At 36.4% G+C, this 15,256-nt stretch overlaps 1 protein-coding gene across 1 annotated transcript in view; it reads left to right on the top strand.

Moving 5' to 3' along the window:
- Positions 1-15,256, top strand: part of zzef1 (zinc finger, ZZ-type with EF hand domain 1) — a 57,368-nt gene that overhangs the window by 35,189 nt on the left and 6,923 nt on the right. Inside the window, exons 45-52 of the mRNA XM_066657406.1 lie at positions 789-889; positions 1,330-1,465; positions 1,717-2,076; positions 2,974-3,117; positions 3,845-4,013; positions 4,903-5,001; positions 5,874-6,039; positions 9,116-9,266. Of these exons, the coding sequence (XP_066513503.1) occupies positions 789-889; positions 1,330-1,465; positions 1,717-2,076; positions 2,974-3,117; positions 3,845-4,013; positions 4,903-5,001; positions 5,874-6,039; positions 9,116-9,266 (1,326 nt within the window). The remainder of the gene's footprint in view (positions 1-788; positions 890-1,329; positions 1,466-1,716; positions 2,077-2,973; positions 3,118-3,844; positions 4,014-4,902; positions 5,002-5,873; positions 6,040-9,115; positions 9,267-15,256) is intronic.

The raw sequence follows: 15,256 nt of genomic DNA, 5'->3' as shown, positions 1-15,256 counted from the left end.
GATATGTAGATATCAATCACATGGAGTTTGAAGTTTTTTCCACTTGCTTATGTGCACTTAGTAGGCAAAATAAATGCCACAAGACGTACCATGTAATGCTTTGCATAAGGGATACTTGGTGTCCCCGGTCTTTACATTAGTTTTTCCTTTTTTCAAATACAAATCCTGACAGGCCCAGCTAAGCAACACACGTTCGAATGTTATTTTCCCAATATCTGTGCTAACATTTTGCTATATGAGCAACACATTATGTGAGAAAAGCATTTAAGGAATTGTTCATACAGCTCAAAAAATTCGTATGCTTTTCGTGAGCATTTTTTTATTAAATTTTTTTTGACAAATACACTTAGCATAAACATAGCATGCTTTTTTCATGAGGATTGATTTCAGAGAACGGGTTCAGATAAAATTAGGTCTGGTTGGTTCTGTACTGATACAGTGCTCTTGGGCTATGTTTGAATATCGACCAAAATTTTAGGCTGTACAGAAGCTGAGGACTAACACTTCATCTTATATCGAGCTCACACTCCTGCAACACCAGCCTGCATAGGACTAAGATGACACATCCCTCATTCTTCTACAAATCACCAAAATTTACCAGCATCTCACCGATCAACAAAAGGCCACTCAGGGTTGTATTTTATTATGTTTTAGTTGCCTTTTTTGTTTTGAGTTGCAAGGGGGAAAAACAAAACAAAAAAAACATTGATTCACTTCTCTAATCAGTTAATTGAGACAGCAGGCGGCCAGTTTAACATCCTAACGTTTAACTTTTTGCACGTTGACAGCTTACTCATGATGCTTTAAATGCCCCCTTGCACATTCTGAGGGCAATGTATGAGCTCCAGATGAAGAGGACAGACTCCTTCTTCTTGGAAGTGCAGAAACGGTAAGTATCTTTTTTTGATTCAACAAATATGCAATTTTTTTATGCAATTGCAATTTTGCAATATGCAATATGCAATTTTTGATTCATTGAAATATAAAATTGTATAGAAATGTTACAGGTTTTCACATATAAAGGCATTAAATGTACACACCATATCCACTGTACAGGACCTGTAAGTATTTGTACTCATAAAAGCAACAAAAACCATGTGATTAATTTGCCCATATTTTTCCACAAACCTTTATATATTTTAATAAATGTGCTTCACTGAAAGAAATACACACTACATTCTAAAGAGTAGGACTTCTGTTTTGTTGCCTCTCCGGATGAACATAGAGGAATGCTTGCCTGTATAGGGTGCTTTTTCTTTGTTAAAGCTCAAAGTAAAAATAAAATAAAACAACTGAGATTGATAATAAAACAACATTTTCTACACTCAGGTTTGATGGAGATGTAATAAAGACAGATGAGACAATCCGAACTCTGGCTCAGAAGTGGCAGCCAGCCAAACGCCAGCGCTCAGAGGACCGGATTGCCAAAGCCGTGGACACGGACATGATCATTGTCCCCTGTGTGGTACGTCTCTTCAAACCATCAAAGCAATATATATAAAGAAATTGAGAGAAGGATACAGTAGATCTGAATATGATACACAGGTAGGCTCATGTAGTGTTCCTGCCAAAGCTGGGAAACAAACCCTGGTTTGCCACTTGAATTGCAGCATTGTTATCCATTACAATATACCAACTTTACTGACTTTGACCATTAGTGTCTAGTTACTTTGATGTAGCCCTTTATTCGCTTAATTATATTTGCTTTTCTCTCAGTCAAAGCCCAGCCGTTGTGAGAAAGCCACAGAGGAGGCCAATATGGTGACTCAGAAGCTGATCACCATCACAGAGAGTGACCTGCAGCTCAGTTATGCCAAACAGCGACGCACAAAGAGCTCAGCACTCCTTCATAAAGAATTGGACGCACGCAGCAACAAGTCCGTCCGCCAATATCTCTTCAAAGTGAATGAGGCCATCGCCATCCTTTATGCTCGCCATGTTCTTGCATCTCTGCTGGCTGACTGGCCCTCTGACGCCCCTATCAGGGAGGAGGACCTGGAGCTGAGTGGAGCTTCTCACATGGCCTACATCTTAGACATGCTGATGCAGCTGGAAGAGAAAGCATTGTGGGAGAGGGTAAGTGTGGGGGCTATGTGTTAGTATGTAGGGCTCGGGAGCATTTTTTTTGATGCTGTTAGGAAAAGTAACCCAGTGATGACACTGTGCTACCTAAGAAATATATATATATATATATATATATATATATATATATATATATATATATATATATAATACTTAAGCAAATCACATACAGATGTCCTGAGAAGGTATGGTTTTGATATTAAGCAAACTGAATATTTGAATGTGATTATGGCTGGACAATAATTCAGTATCAGTATATATTGCAATATAAAATGTTTCAATAAAAATTATATGGTTTTTAAACCTTTTCAATATTTCTTTCATTCATTCATTCATTATCTGTAACCCTTATCTAGTTCAGGGTCGCGGTGGGTCCAGAGCCTACCTGGAATCATTGTGGGCAAGGCAGGAACACACCCTGGAGGGGGCGCCAGTCCTCACAGGGCATTCAATGTTTCAATATTCATTATTTACAGCATCTGTCAATGACTGTTGTTAATTTCAGGGCACTGCCATCAGTTCATTGCACTCATAATAAAGTTAGTTTAAAAATATTAATATTGATAAAGCCAAGAGGTTTAAGTTTGACAGTGATATCATGTTTCTTGTTGGTTTTGGCAGTTTTTCAGTTGTTTTTATTGTTCATATCAATACTGGAAATATATCATATTGACCAAAATTAATAAGTAAATCCTGATATAAATTTTGGCCATATCGCCCAGCCCTAAATATGTGATAAATACGTTTGTTTAAAAAAAGAAAAAAAAAAGAAAAAAACGGAATTAGGGTGTGTTGTAGGGAAAATCTGATCTGATTTGTTAAATTTTCAGATTTGTTATGTCACATTTGTAAACCATTATAAATAACACTATAAATACCTATCCATTTCAGATTCTTCAGAAGGTGTTGAAGGGCTGCAGTCAATGCATGCTGGGTAGTCTGTCCTTGACTACATGTCAGTTCATGGAGGAGCCTGGAATGGCCGTCCAAGTCCGCGAGTCCAAACACCCTTATGAAAACAACACCAATTTTGAGGTAAGCAAAAAACAAAGTATTTAAAATGTCTCTGGGGGGACGTAAGCTGGTAAATTCAGTTTAAAACAATTATCTTCTGCAGAATTCTTGTGATAAACTCTATCATTTGTTATCCTAATTAATTCACAAAGTAGCACATATGCATTACAGAGACTTTAATTACAGTTGCATTCTCCCAGATTTAATATAATATAAGTACCAACTGGGCTAGGTTTATTACTCAGTGGTTTCAGTTTAATAGCCTGTTAAAATTGCAGCATTTATGTATTTTTAAATAAACCATAGATTACAGTGATTGTATAAAAATAAATGGTTAGATAAAGAGGCAAATCTAAGAGAATGGCATTTGAACAGTCGACAAAACGCAATAATTGGCATGGTACCTGCAGTTCTTCATTCATATCACTTTTCAGTCCAAGACTAGATAGGAGGTCTGGACTGTATGTGCTCTTGCTCATTGTTGCAACATCAGTAATTATAAAACTGAATTTTGACGGACCGTCTGTCACATCAGCGTTAGATTGCAAATACTATATGTACAAAAAATAATTGCAGTATATTTTTACTGCACAATGAATACTCTTTCCTCTCTCTCTTCTCATGCTGCAAGTGAAACTGCCTTAAACTGCAGGTTATATTCTAACTTTGCACTGTCAGCAGTATTTTCCACACACCAGCAGATCCTCTGCCAGGTCTGAAGTCTCCCTTTTCCTCTCTATTGTTTCAGGACAAGGTGCACATCCCTGGAGCCTTTTATCTCTCTGTCAAGTTCGACTCGCGCTGCCACACTGAAGAGGGCTGTGATGAGCTTCAGCTGGCCAGCAGTGCAGACTTCCAGCAGGACCTTCACACCTTCAGTGGCTCCTTCCAGAAATGGGCTGACATTGAGATTCCAGGTAAGTGAGAAGTTATTTTGTTTTTTAATGAAGTTCAAGTCAGTTTATTAAATCAAAAGACATTTCTGAAGTGAATAAAGCAGGCATTCTAAAAAACGGAGTAAAAAAGGGACAATTGTGACACCATGCAAGACCTGGAAGACCAGCATCACATAATCAGTACCTAAACCTTCACAAATCATCAGCAATTTGTGTTTATCTTTCAAATTTATGGGTTTGGAAGGATGCGCAGAAGCTGTAACTGAGCATAAGTATCAGACTTAATAATTAGTGCTGATGTTCTCTGAAAAATATACAGATCCCATCAAATGCTCAGTCCTCATCATAACTGAAAGTGTTTGTGGTTTCTCTGATCATGCGAATCAGAAGTGTAACCGATATATATATATATATATATATATATATATATATATATATATATACGACTAAACTGCAAATATCCCTGAAGATTTATTTTAAATGCTGAAAGAAGGTCGACTGAAAACAATGTATGCTTTAATAATGGCAGTTTGCCCAGTATTTCAGTGACATTCAGGTGTTGAGAACTCTGTTCAGTAGATGTTTAAATTATTTTCTGCTTTTTCCTGACACTAAAAGATTAAGAACTTAAAATGAATGGGCTGTTTTACTGATGTTTAAATGAAGAGTTTTATCTGACTTGCACAGTACACTGTGTTCAGTGAATTACACTTACATACCATCAAATGTGTATTTGTTACTTCTACATAGAACTATGGCAGTGTTCTGTATTTTATCTTTTTTTTTTATTATTATTATTTTCCTGTGTGTCAGCAAAGCAGGACAAATTTAACTCTCCTGCATTTGTCTGCAGCCTGTGTTTGCTGCTTGTGTGTGTGCTCTGATTTGTACTTTTATTTTTCTCCTGTAGGGGACACTCTTTACTACAGGTTCATATCAGACATGAGTAACACAGAGTGGGGCTACAAATTCACAGTGACTGGAGGACATCGTGGACGCTTCCAAACTGGTCAGCTGCTCATTCATTTATAATTTAAACAGTTTTGAATCTGTCCCTGTTGCTCTGGTTTATTTCTCTGCAAGTATCACTTCATTTAATAATCAAAATGTATGTATAATTTGATCATAGAAGTATTTGGATTAAACTAATTGTTGTAAATTATTCATTACTTCAAGCAGATATTTTTATCTATAGCTATTCACATCAGGAGGTAAATAGATTACAGTCTCAGAATATTCCTGAATAAAAAGAATAGGGACATTGAATTGAACTGATTACAGCAACTAGCAATGATCATGATTACCATTTCCCAATAATCAGTTTGATGCTGGGGCCATCCTTGTTATTGGTTATAAATTTTGCAACAATTTAGGTATCGGATCAATAATAATGATCGTGACTCTAGTAACTCTCCTGTTGTTTGGGGCCAGACCCTTAGGTTTAGAGTCTGTTCTTCTTCTCCCTGCTCTTGTGGGTGAGATTTGTGGATGCATGTTCAGGGTGTGATTGATTACTGTATTTCAAACGGGCAGGAACAGATGAACGCTCCTCACCTGTACATCTGCCGCTTTCAATTAATATACTAATTGAGCCATGCACCTTTCTGCCACGTTCTTGAAATTAGCATTCTGTCAGTGAATATTAAATAGCCTTTTCCAGCCTTTGGTGAGAAAGCTTTGTGCATTGAACTGTGAAGTAATTTTTCTTTAGCGGTGTGGAATTAAGGTAAATTTGGCAACTTGTTCTTTCTGCAGCCTTTATGCGGCTGTCTTAGTGCCCATGCCTTTCTCAAGGGCATTTCAGCTGTTGAAGGGATGTCTGTTGGTATTTTACATTTTTGTATGTTTATGTGTATTTCCACTGCACTTTTCTAAACACAGGTTTTGAGATCTTGAAACAGATGTTGGCCGATGACCTTACTCTAGCCCACCTCCCATTGACTGACATCTGGGAATGGCAGGTGGGAGTGGCCTGTCGTCAAACAGGAAGTCAGAGGTTGAAGGCAATTCACCTGTTACTTCGCATACTACAGTGTCCTTCTCAGTGGTATGTGTAAATGTTCGTTCTTTATCTCTCTCTCTCTCTGTACAGCTGGTGTAGGGATACACCTAATGCATCTAATAAACTGCAGAAGTTCATTGGTTAAATATATCATTTTAAGAAAATGATCACACACCACAAACACATTATCATTATTAAATCCTAAACCATGAATCTAAGATTTTTTTTTTTTTTAATTTTACAATTTATACTTTTTCCAGTCTTTATAAATTTAACACTGTAAAGTTTGGCCAGTATGGGGAGCAGTGCACTCATTGCTCGACATCAAACTCTGACAATGAGCACAACCGTTAGCTCACAGTCCGCTGAATGGCATCTTATAATTGGCTTTCTAACGAAACATCTCCATAAATTAGGGTGTGTTGTAAGTAAATGGTATATAAATGAGGTAATTTCATTAATCAAATGATCAGTTTATACATCAATCAGCGTTGTCAAATTTGCACTTGATTTTACAAAATTTGATGAATGAGGCAAGTGCATCAAATGCATCAAACATTCCAACAGTTTACCAGTTGCATGGTTAAATGGAAAACCTGCCAATGATACATGAACGCATTTAGAGGCTAATTACCGTTGAAATATAATCGTTAGAAGAGTATTTAAAAATCCAGGGAACATTGCATTTTCTTAAGACAAAAATAACAGGTCATAATTAATAGACAAATTTATTGAAACTAGAATCTGGCTGCAAAATTTCTGTTTGATCTTAAAAACATTCTGAAGTTTAGCTGATGCTTACACGTAAAATAACAGAAATAGTGTTATTCTTTTTAACTTGCTGAATGTAAACAAAACGTTCTAGACAATGTCAAAATATATCTTGTGTTTATTTTTTCTGTAGTGAAGAAAAGTACTGTAATGTATATGTATTGGATATTATTATAATGTATTCATTATAAATATTCATTGTAATATAAAATCCTTTTTACTTATATATAGGAGAGCAGGACCAATCAGAGGCACCCAAATGTCAACAACCAAAACTTGGTGTGTGTACATGAAAATAGCCACAAGAAAATTACTTTTTGCATCTGTCCTTTGCGTCTGTTAACTTAGCCCTTCTCAATCAAGCCTAATTCTGTCAGATCATCTCTGCACTCTGAAGACAGTAGGTGCAGCTCAAGGCAGCGTAACCCCAGGCAACAACCTGAATTCTTTTTCTTTCATTCTGCCTGCCTGAACTTATCCCACACATGTCCAAACGTATCTAGACACCCTTTTTCTAATCAGTGGTCGCAGCTACTTTAAAGGATTAGTTCGGTGGAAAAAAATCAAATGTACACAATTACCCCAGATGTAGTCAATAAGCAAATGTGTTTTTGGTCTGGAGTTTTGAGGCAAGCACTGATGACAAACTAGAAGTCAATAGACACTAAAAGGAATTCAGCTATTCATTAAACTTTTGTAGACCTGATGCTGTGGTTTAAAGCACTGTATGAAGTTTTTGAACCCAAGGACTGAACCAAATTTCACAACATGTTGAATATTGCATTGTATGTTGTATCAAATTCAGACCATCCTTAAAATACACCCACATCATTCAGGTTACAGATTATATTTGTGATTTCTCTTGTTTCTTTATGAAAACAATGGTTTATCTGAAAATATACATTTTATAATAAATGTATTAATTATAGTTACAGATAAATAGCACTTTTCTATACACCCATAGTTTTTTGCATGCTTGGCAGTCGGTCTAAGCCTGTACACTGATCACACATCAGTCAAGAGTAGACACGAGAGAGAATGACCGAGCAGGTTTTTGAAGAAGGGGATGATTAAAAGGCCATAAGTGGCTGCAATGGCAGATTTTGGACTTCATGGGAACAGCCCTGCTCTTATTGAAGATTATATGTCACATATCTTGATTGTGTGTCTTATCCAAAGCTGGTGTTGTTTATTCAGAGAGGTCAGGCACTGGAATCCACACGGACCACAGGGGCAGTATCCACAGGTTGCCCCACCAACATCACCTCCAGCATCCTACCTAAGCTTTCTTTGGATGTCTTTGGAGAATTGGCTTAGCTTCAGTGGATTAGCTTGTTTAGACTTTCAGGTGCTATGTCTACTGGCATAGTACTTGACATAAAACAAAACTCATGAATGTAATACGCTTCCAGATACCTGTGTTACATGAGTGTAGCTGTAGGTGTGTGTTTAGCTGCTTACTTTCAATATTCATTGTGAGTCACACTCTTTGTTTAACCACATTATTCATATTCATATTCAGTGGTGTGAGCAGATAGAGAGATGGCTTTGCCATGCATTTCTCAGAAATTATATAGGTGACTTTTGACTTCTAGTTATGGATAGGATGTTTGACATAGAATTTTGTCAAATAACCTCAGAAAACCTTCATTTAGATCAATAAAATTAGTTCTAACTGTTTGAAAGATCATGACTGATGGAGTTTTTTGGTTGTGTAATGGATCTTACATTAGCACAATGGTGTATTTAAGTTTTTACTATTGCTTGATATATCCCTGTAGTTACAGGAACTTTTGCAAGGCTAGAGATTGTTTCATGTGGTAAATTGGTATCTAGGCTAAACGCATAGGTTACCCTCATTCACCCCATGTTTGGTTATTAACTTGGTAAATTAGTTCTTGTGTGTGTGTGTGTGTGTTTTTGACAGACCTCAGATTTACAAAGCTTTTGCATAAAACAGTGGCCTCATGTTTCCTCACTTGATTGTTGCCATGACTACAAGGTCACATGCCAGTGAGATGATTTGCATGTTTTCCATCGTGTTGGGACTCCAGGACAAGAATCAGCCCGTGTGTGTGTGTGTGCGTGTGCAAGACAGACAGAGAGAGAGAGTGAGTGTGTGAGAGAGAGACCTACATTTAGGATATTGGGTTCTGTGGTATCAAATGCAAAATATTTTGAAGGAATAGGTCATGTAAAAAATGAATATAAATATGAAAAAATAAATGTTATATTGTCTGTGCCAGAGAGACTTAAAAGGCCACATGGGCATATTACAATTTACCACACTTTGCACTTTATCCTGTTCATAACAAATGTGGTTCATAAACTGTCTGTGTGTTGGTTGCAGGAGCTGTGATTTGACCCTTTTGAGACCCCTGTGGCAGCTTTTTACCACTATGGAGAGTGGTGTGAGTCAGGACCCCACCAGCATCACAGTCCTTTTGCCTCTCCATCGTGCCCTCACTGAACTCTTCTTCATTGCCGAGGCCAAGGCCATGGTAAGAGATAACCATCAAAATGCACACACAAACACAGAATCGTAGAATAACATTTAACATCAGCTTTAAATGAAATATAAGCAAATATATATTTTAAGCTTTTATATTTTAAGCCCTAAACAGCAAAATGAACAGATATTCCAGAGCGAATCTTTGTTTGAAGCCTATGGGGCAAGGGTTTCTTCAGGACAACTATTTGAAAGCTACTGCTGAAGAATATATTGCATATATTTAAAGGGCCCAAGAGGTGTTTTGGCACTTTAAATATTTAACTGTAGATAAATGTGAATAAAGTTGTATATTACTTCAGAAGACTTTTAACGAGTTATACGACAAGTTCAAACAACAGTAAACCCTTTGTGTGGATAAACCTGGAGTGCACTAAGAGGGTTTTCAAGACAAAACACTTATGAAAATCTGCAGTGAACCTTCCCCAAACAGTCTGAAATTACCCCATTACCTTTTGAAAAAAAAAATGCATTGGACATTTTGCAGTCTCTCTCGTGTCGTCAAAATAATCCCTAAAAAGTAACAAAACTATATATGTTTATGGTTTCTCCAAGAAATAAACCCCCTAATGCCTTAAATATCTTAGATGTAACACCAACACCTCTTAACGTTCCCTAAATTGTTCATGCAGATCTATTAACATGTAATTAGTCTCCCATTTCAGTCTCCTCCTGCCCCTGCCTACATCCTGAGCTAATATGGAAAGCCATACCCTCAACTGGTTCTTTAGGTTTGTGACATGTGTAACCATGGTCATGTTTACATTTTTTGTTAAACACCAGTGCTAGTCAGATTGCAGTTCAAATACTTTGTTTCTGCATGGTCCATTTGTTTCTAAAACTGGTTTTAAAATTTGACAAATTTTTTGTCAGTGATTACATTATTTTCCATGTCTCACTTGTGGGGGTTTGTTTGCTTAGGTATGTGTATGGGTCCTGGGGGCAGCGCAGAATGTCCAGATGAGCTTACACTCTCACACTGTGTTGTAGAGGGTATGTTTATCATGTCCACCTGTTCACCTGCTACTGGCCATCTGTGAGGGTATGGGTATGTGTGCATTTGTGAGTAAGAGAGGCAAAGGACATTTTGCCAATAGAGGGCAGTAGAACATTTTGACAGTGTTTATTAGTTTATTAAAAGGTTTTATCTGCACTGTCACTCACATTCTCCCACTATATATGTATGTATGTATGTGTGACACACACACACACAGAGCTATATAAATATATATAAGTACATAGACTCAGTGAATATATACAGCTCTCTCTGAGGCCATTACTCCATCTACTGTAGCTGAATAAGTTGCCACAGAGAGTGTGAAATACATATTCATGAATCTACACCAGATTATGACTTTACATTTTTGTGAGGGTTGTTTATGGATGTGTGTGGGTGGTGTGTACGCACAGGTGGCCAGCCCTAGATTTTCAACTAACTATCCATCCATTATCTGTAACCGCTTATCTAACTAGTTTATCTAAATCTTATCTACACATGCCATAAGCTATCAACATGGCATTGTTTACACAGCTGCTTACCACTATTGTTAATGCTGAAGTTTTAACTCAGTCTTTATCTAAATCACAGAATAGTATATTTTTTTCATTAAACGTGCAATATTTCTCTAGGTTATGGGAACATATTGTTGCTGTCAAATGAAAAACAAAATCTCCAAAATTGTACATTTACAGGAACAGTAAAAAGCCTTAATTTTCAATGAAAGCCAATGTAAAAATTTTTTTTTTCTCCAAGTAATTTTGGAGCATTTCTATCGGTCCATTCATCATGAAATTTTCACACAATATGAAGGACATATGTATGTCCCTTTTGAAGAAGAAAGATGCATTCTCGATTAAATAACTTTTGTTATGTCTCAATGACATTAAAGACTGGATGGCTTTAATTTTTTTACATTTTAACGAAAACAAAACAGAAGTGATGGTGTTTGGTCCCAGTGGTCCCTGTGAAGCCCCTCCAGTTGATTTGGGCCCCTTGACTTTGTATGTGAAGCCAACTATCTTAAATTTGGGTTTTAAGATGGACAGTGATTTTAAATTGGACCGCCAAATAAGAACAGTAGTTAGGTCCAGCTTTTTCCACCTGAGGCAGCTGGCAAAGGTGAAGCCATTTCTCACACATGAGCACTTTCAAACAGTAACCCATGCCTTCATCACTTCCCGGTTGGATTACTGCAATGCACTGTATTTTGGAGTCAGCCAGTCCTCCCTTAGACGTCTCCAATTGGTACAAAATGCTGCTGCACGACTTTTAACGGGTTCGTGTAAGAGGGAACATATAATTCCTATTCTGGCCTCTCTCCACTGGTTGCCTGTGCATTTTAGAGTACATTTTAAGATTCTCTTATTTGTCTTTAAATCTTTAAATGGACTCGCCCCACCTTACCTCACTGAGCTGCTACATCCCCACATCTCTGCTCGGTGCCTCAGGTCAGCTGATCAGCTGCTCCTGGAGGTGCCGAGGTCAAAACGTAAGCTCAGAGGAGATAGAGCCTTTTCAATTGCTGCGCCGAAACTGTGGAATAGCCTACCATTACAGATTAGACAGGCTTCTTCACTTTCGATTTTTAAAACTTATCTTAAAACCCATTTTTATTCCTTGGTTTTTAACCCAGCATGAGACGTTTGTTTTGTTTTATTAGTTTTGTTTTTATTTAAGTTATTTGTTTTTCCTTATTGGTTATTTTATTTTATTTTATTTTGTTTTATAAACATCTTTTGTACAGCACTTTGTTTTAGCTGTTGGTGTTTTTTAAAGTGCTCTATAAATAAAGTTGAGTTGAGTTGAGAGTTGAGTATGAAGAACAACCGATGTGTTCAAATGAATAAAATAAAAATCAACATAGTTGGAGATATGTTTTTCATTTGACAGCAAAGATATGTAATCAGGCTTCTTCCCATTGTAGGCTACAAGAAAGCTAAGAAAACAGTAGACCAGTAGACCAGATGCAGCAGTAGACCAGAAAGGAGAGCATTACAGTGGTCTAACCTGTTGGTTATAAAAGAATGTATAGGTTTTTCTGTATTGCTCAGAGAGAGAAAAGGTCTGAACGTTCAAGATGTTCTTCAAATGATAAAATGATGATACCTTGTACATAAGATTTTAAATTAAAATCAGAATCTCTCCTAGATCTCTTGCTTTTTGACTTGGATTAAATCTTAGCGCATTTACTTTTAACTCTGTTTTGTCCTGGTTCAGCTGTAAACGTCCAGACATTCATATCTAACAAAGACTTAAAAATTGCTTCAGTTGGTTTTGTGTCATCAAGAGACACTGCCACATAGAGTTGGTGTCATTGTGTCAAACACCTCATGGTGTTTGGAGAAGTGGATATCTATGGATACAAATAATTTGTTTCCGGCCAGTTCCAGACAGGCCTGCATGCTTATGTAATCAATCTATCTAAGAAAATCTGGTGGTCCAAAGTCAAAAGCAGAACTCAGGTCAAGTAGAACCAGAACTGAAAGCTGCTTGTTGTTCTGATATCATTTACTACTTTCAGCAGAGCAGTCTCTGTGCTATGATTCATCCTAAAACCAGACAGAAATATCTATAATTTTTATGTTTGAGTTTAAAAATGTACTTAGCTGATTAAAAGCTAGTTTCTCTAAAATTCCACTTCAAAGTAGAAGATTAGAAATGGGTCTAAAACTGCTTGGTGGTAAAATATCCAAGTTCCCTTTTAAAAAGAGGTTTTACTAAAGCTGCTTTAAAATCATTAAGAAGGATTTAAAAGTGATTTACTATAGCCTGGACATTTGTATGCTGAATTAAAAATAGTTTAAAAAATTGTAGTTGGAATTAGGTCAAAGGAACATATTGAAGGCTTCAGTTTTGTTACTATTTTCCCCAAGTGTTGCAGCATCAACCAGGTTAAAACGTTCCAACTTAACATCATTCTGTACACAAGATGTAGGTTCAAGTATGACAGGGTTATCCTGTTGACAGATATCCAGTCTAATGTTGAGTATTTTTTAAAACAGCCAGCAAACAAATTTTGAAACTGGGCTGCTCAATCCTACATTAAGCTATGGGCTTCAGTAAGGAATTAATTGTATTAAAAGCATTAACTAGGAACTAGGTTGCTAGTTTTGATTTTCACCATACACCCACTGCAATTCTTTATTCTCTTTTAAGTTCCATGGTTCAAACATTTTTTCATTGAAAATCTTGTATATATGTGGATATTTTCTTGGTTTCCATAGGTGCAACTAAAAGAAGGACTTAATTTAGAATGATAATTTTTTTAGCCTTGTTGCCTAGAAATTTTAACTGTAACAACAACTGTACAAATAAGCATATGGTTTTCAGCAAAGGAAAACATGACTGATCATAATCAACCTGATGTTAATGGCTGTCATGACAGAATGGATCAAATTACATTATGAACATATTGTAAGGGTAATGTAATTAGATTACTAAAAGGCCAAAATGAAGCTAATTTTTCCTTATATACTAGCCTGTACATGCATTAAGTTTGATCAATTTTCCCATTTTTGCACGTAAAATAGGTGAAGCAGTAAAAGCTGTTGTCATAACAAATCTGTAACATAAAGATCGTGTTAAGAAAGTATGACATTTTTCAAAGTGAAGCCCTGAATGTAACAATAGTGCAAATTTTATTTTGAGATTTGTTCATGCCTTAGCAATATTAGACTTATGTTTGACCTGTTTCTATGTGTCAGTCAATACACATAGTTGCCATTATTTACTTTTTTACACCCACAGACCAAAAAACCTTGATACACCCTTGATTTTGGCAAACATTTGTTCATTAAAATCACCATTATTGAGATGCTGGACTGTATAAGTGCTGACAAAGGACACTGTATGAATCACTTAGACATTTTCCACTTTCATCAAAAAGAAAGATACAACAAACTGCACCTTTTTTGTATAGAAGGCATTAAGGCCACTGCAGTTCTGCTTTAAAAAAAAAAAAAGAAAAGAAAAAAAAACCAGGGCTAGGAGAAGAAAAGGAGTCTGGCTTGAATCAGGACGATGTCTCCTGCAGGACATTTTTCTGTCCTGATTCTACTTTTAGTCTCTCTGTATAAACAGTGTAAGCTTGCGAGCATCAGCAGTTCTTATCTTGCTTGGAGCCAGCGTCTCTGCAGTTTCCACTACTTCATAACTTGTGAAAATGTTCAGCAATTTGGAAAATCAGTTTGCTGCTATGCATTCAGCTTTAGGATGTTTACACACTTGTCATAAGTTGAGCATGCACCCAGGACCTTATCTTTAGTTCAGAAAATTATCTCTATAAATTATCTAGCATCTTATGTCACCACAGCGTTTAAGGGTTTTGAAAAGTGACAAGTGTGTTGTGGGAAAATGCTAGAGTAATCACATTAGTTGTTATTATTTTGATAGCAAATGACTTTCAGCTGAATATGTAGGAAATGTGTCAAAAATGTGGAGCAGGAATATATATATTACCAAAGTGGCCACCAATTGGAAAGACTTTTCTAAAAATACTTTGATTAAAAAAAAAGTATTTCTAGAAAAGTCTTTCAAATTGGAGGCCACTTTGGTAATGCTTTTATGCAGTTCTCACAACTTTGAAAGAGGTAAGTATATATAATCACAAGTAAAATCTGGCAGAATTCATTTAAATATATTGTAAATTCAGTTACATAAAGGACTATAGGACTATAGTGATATCAGTCACAGTATCTAAACTATAAAATTTGCTTCATCCCTAAAAAGATAAAGCAGATGCAGTTTGGGAGCAGCAATGATAGACACAGATTGGCTGCATATCTGGACTCCAGAGCCCTCATATCTAAAGAACTGGCTTGCAGTCTTTTATGTGTATTAATGGAATCACATCTCTGTTTTAGTCCTGTTAAAGTGGTTACTAGATCAGCATTTTTCCATCTTAAGAACATCTGTAAGATTAGAGATTTTCTGACTAAACCAAACCTGGAAAAAGTTATCCATGCTTTTATTTCTAGCAGGAT

This window comes from Hoplias malabaricus, chromosome 2, assembly GCF_029633855.1.
Source record: "Hoplias malabaricus isolate fHopMal1 chromosome 2, fHopMal1.hap1, whole genome shotgun sequence".
Classification (NCBI taxonomy): domain Eukaryota; kingdom Metazoa; phylum Chordata; class Actinopteri; order Characiformes; family Erythrinidae; genus Hoplias; species Hoplias malabaricus.
The sequence above is the reverse complement of the archived record's forward strand: the minus strand, read 5'-3'. Positions and strand labels throughout refer to the sequence as shown.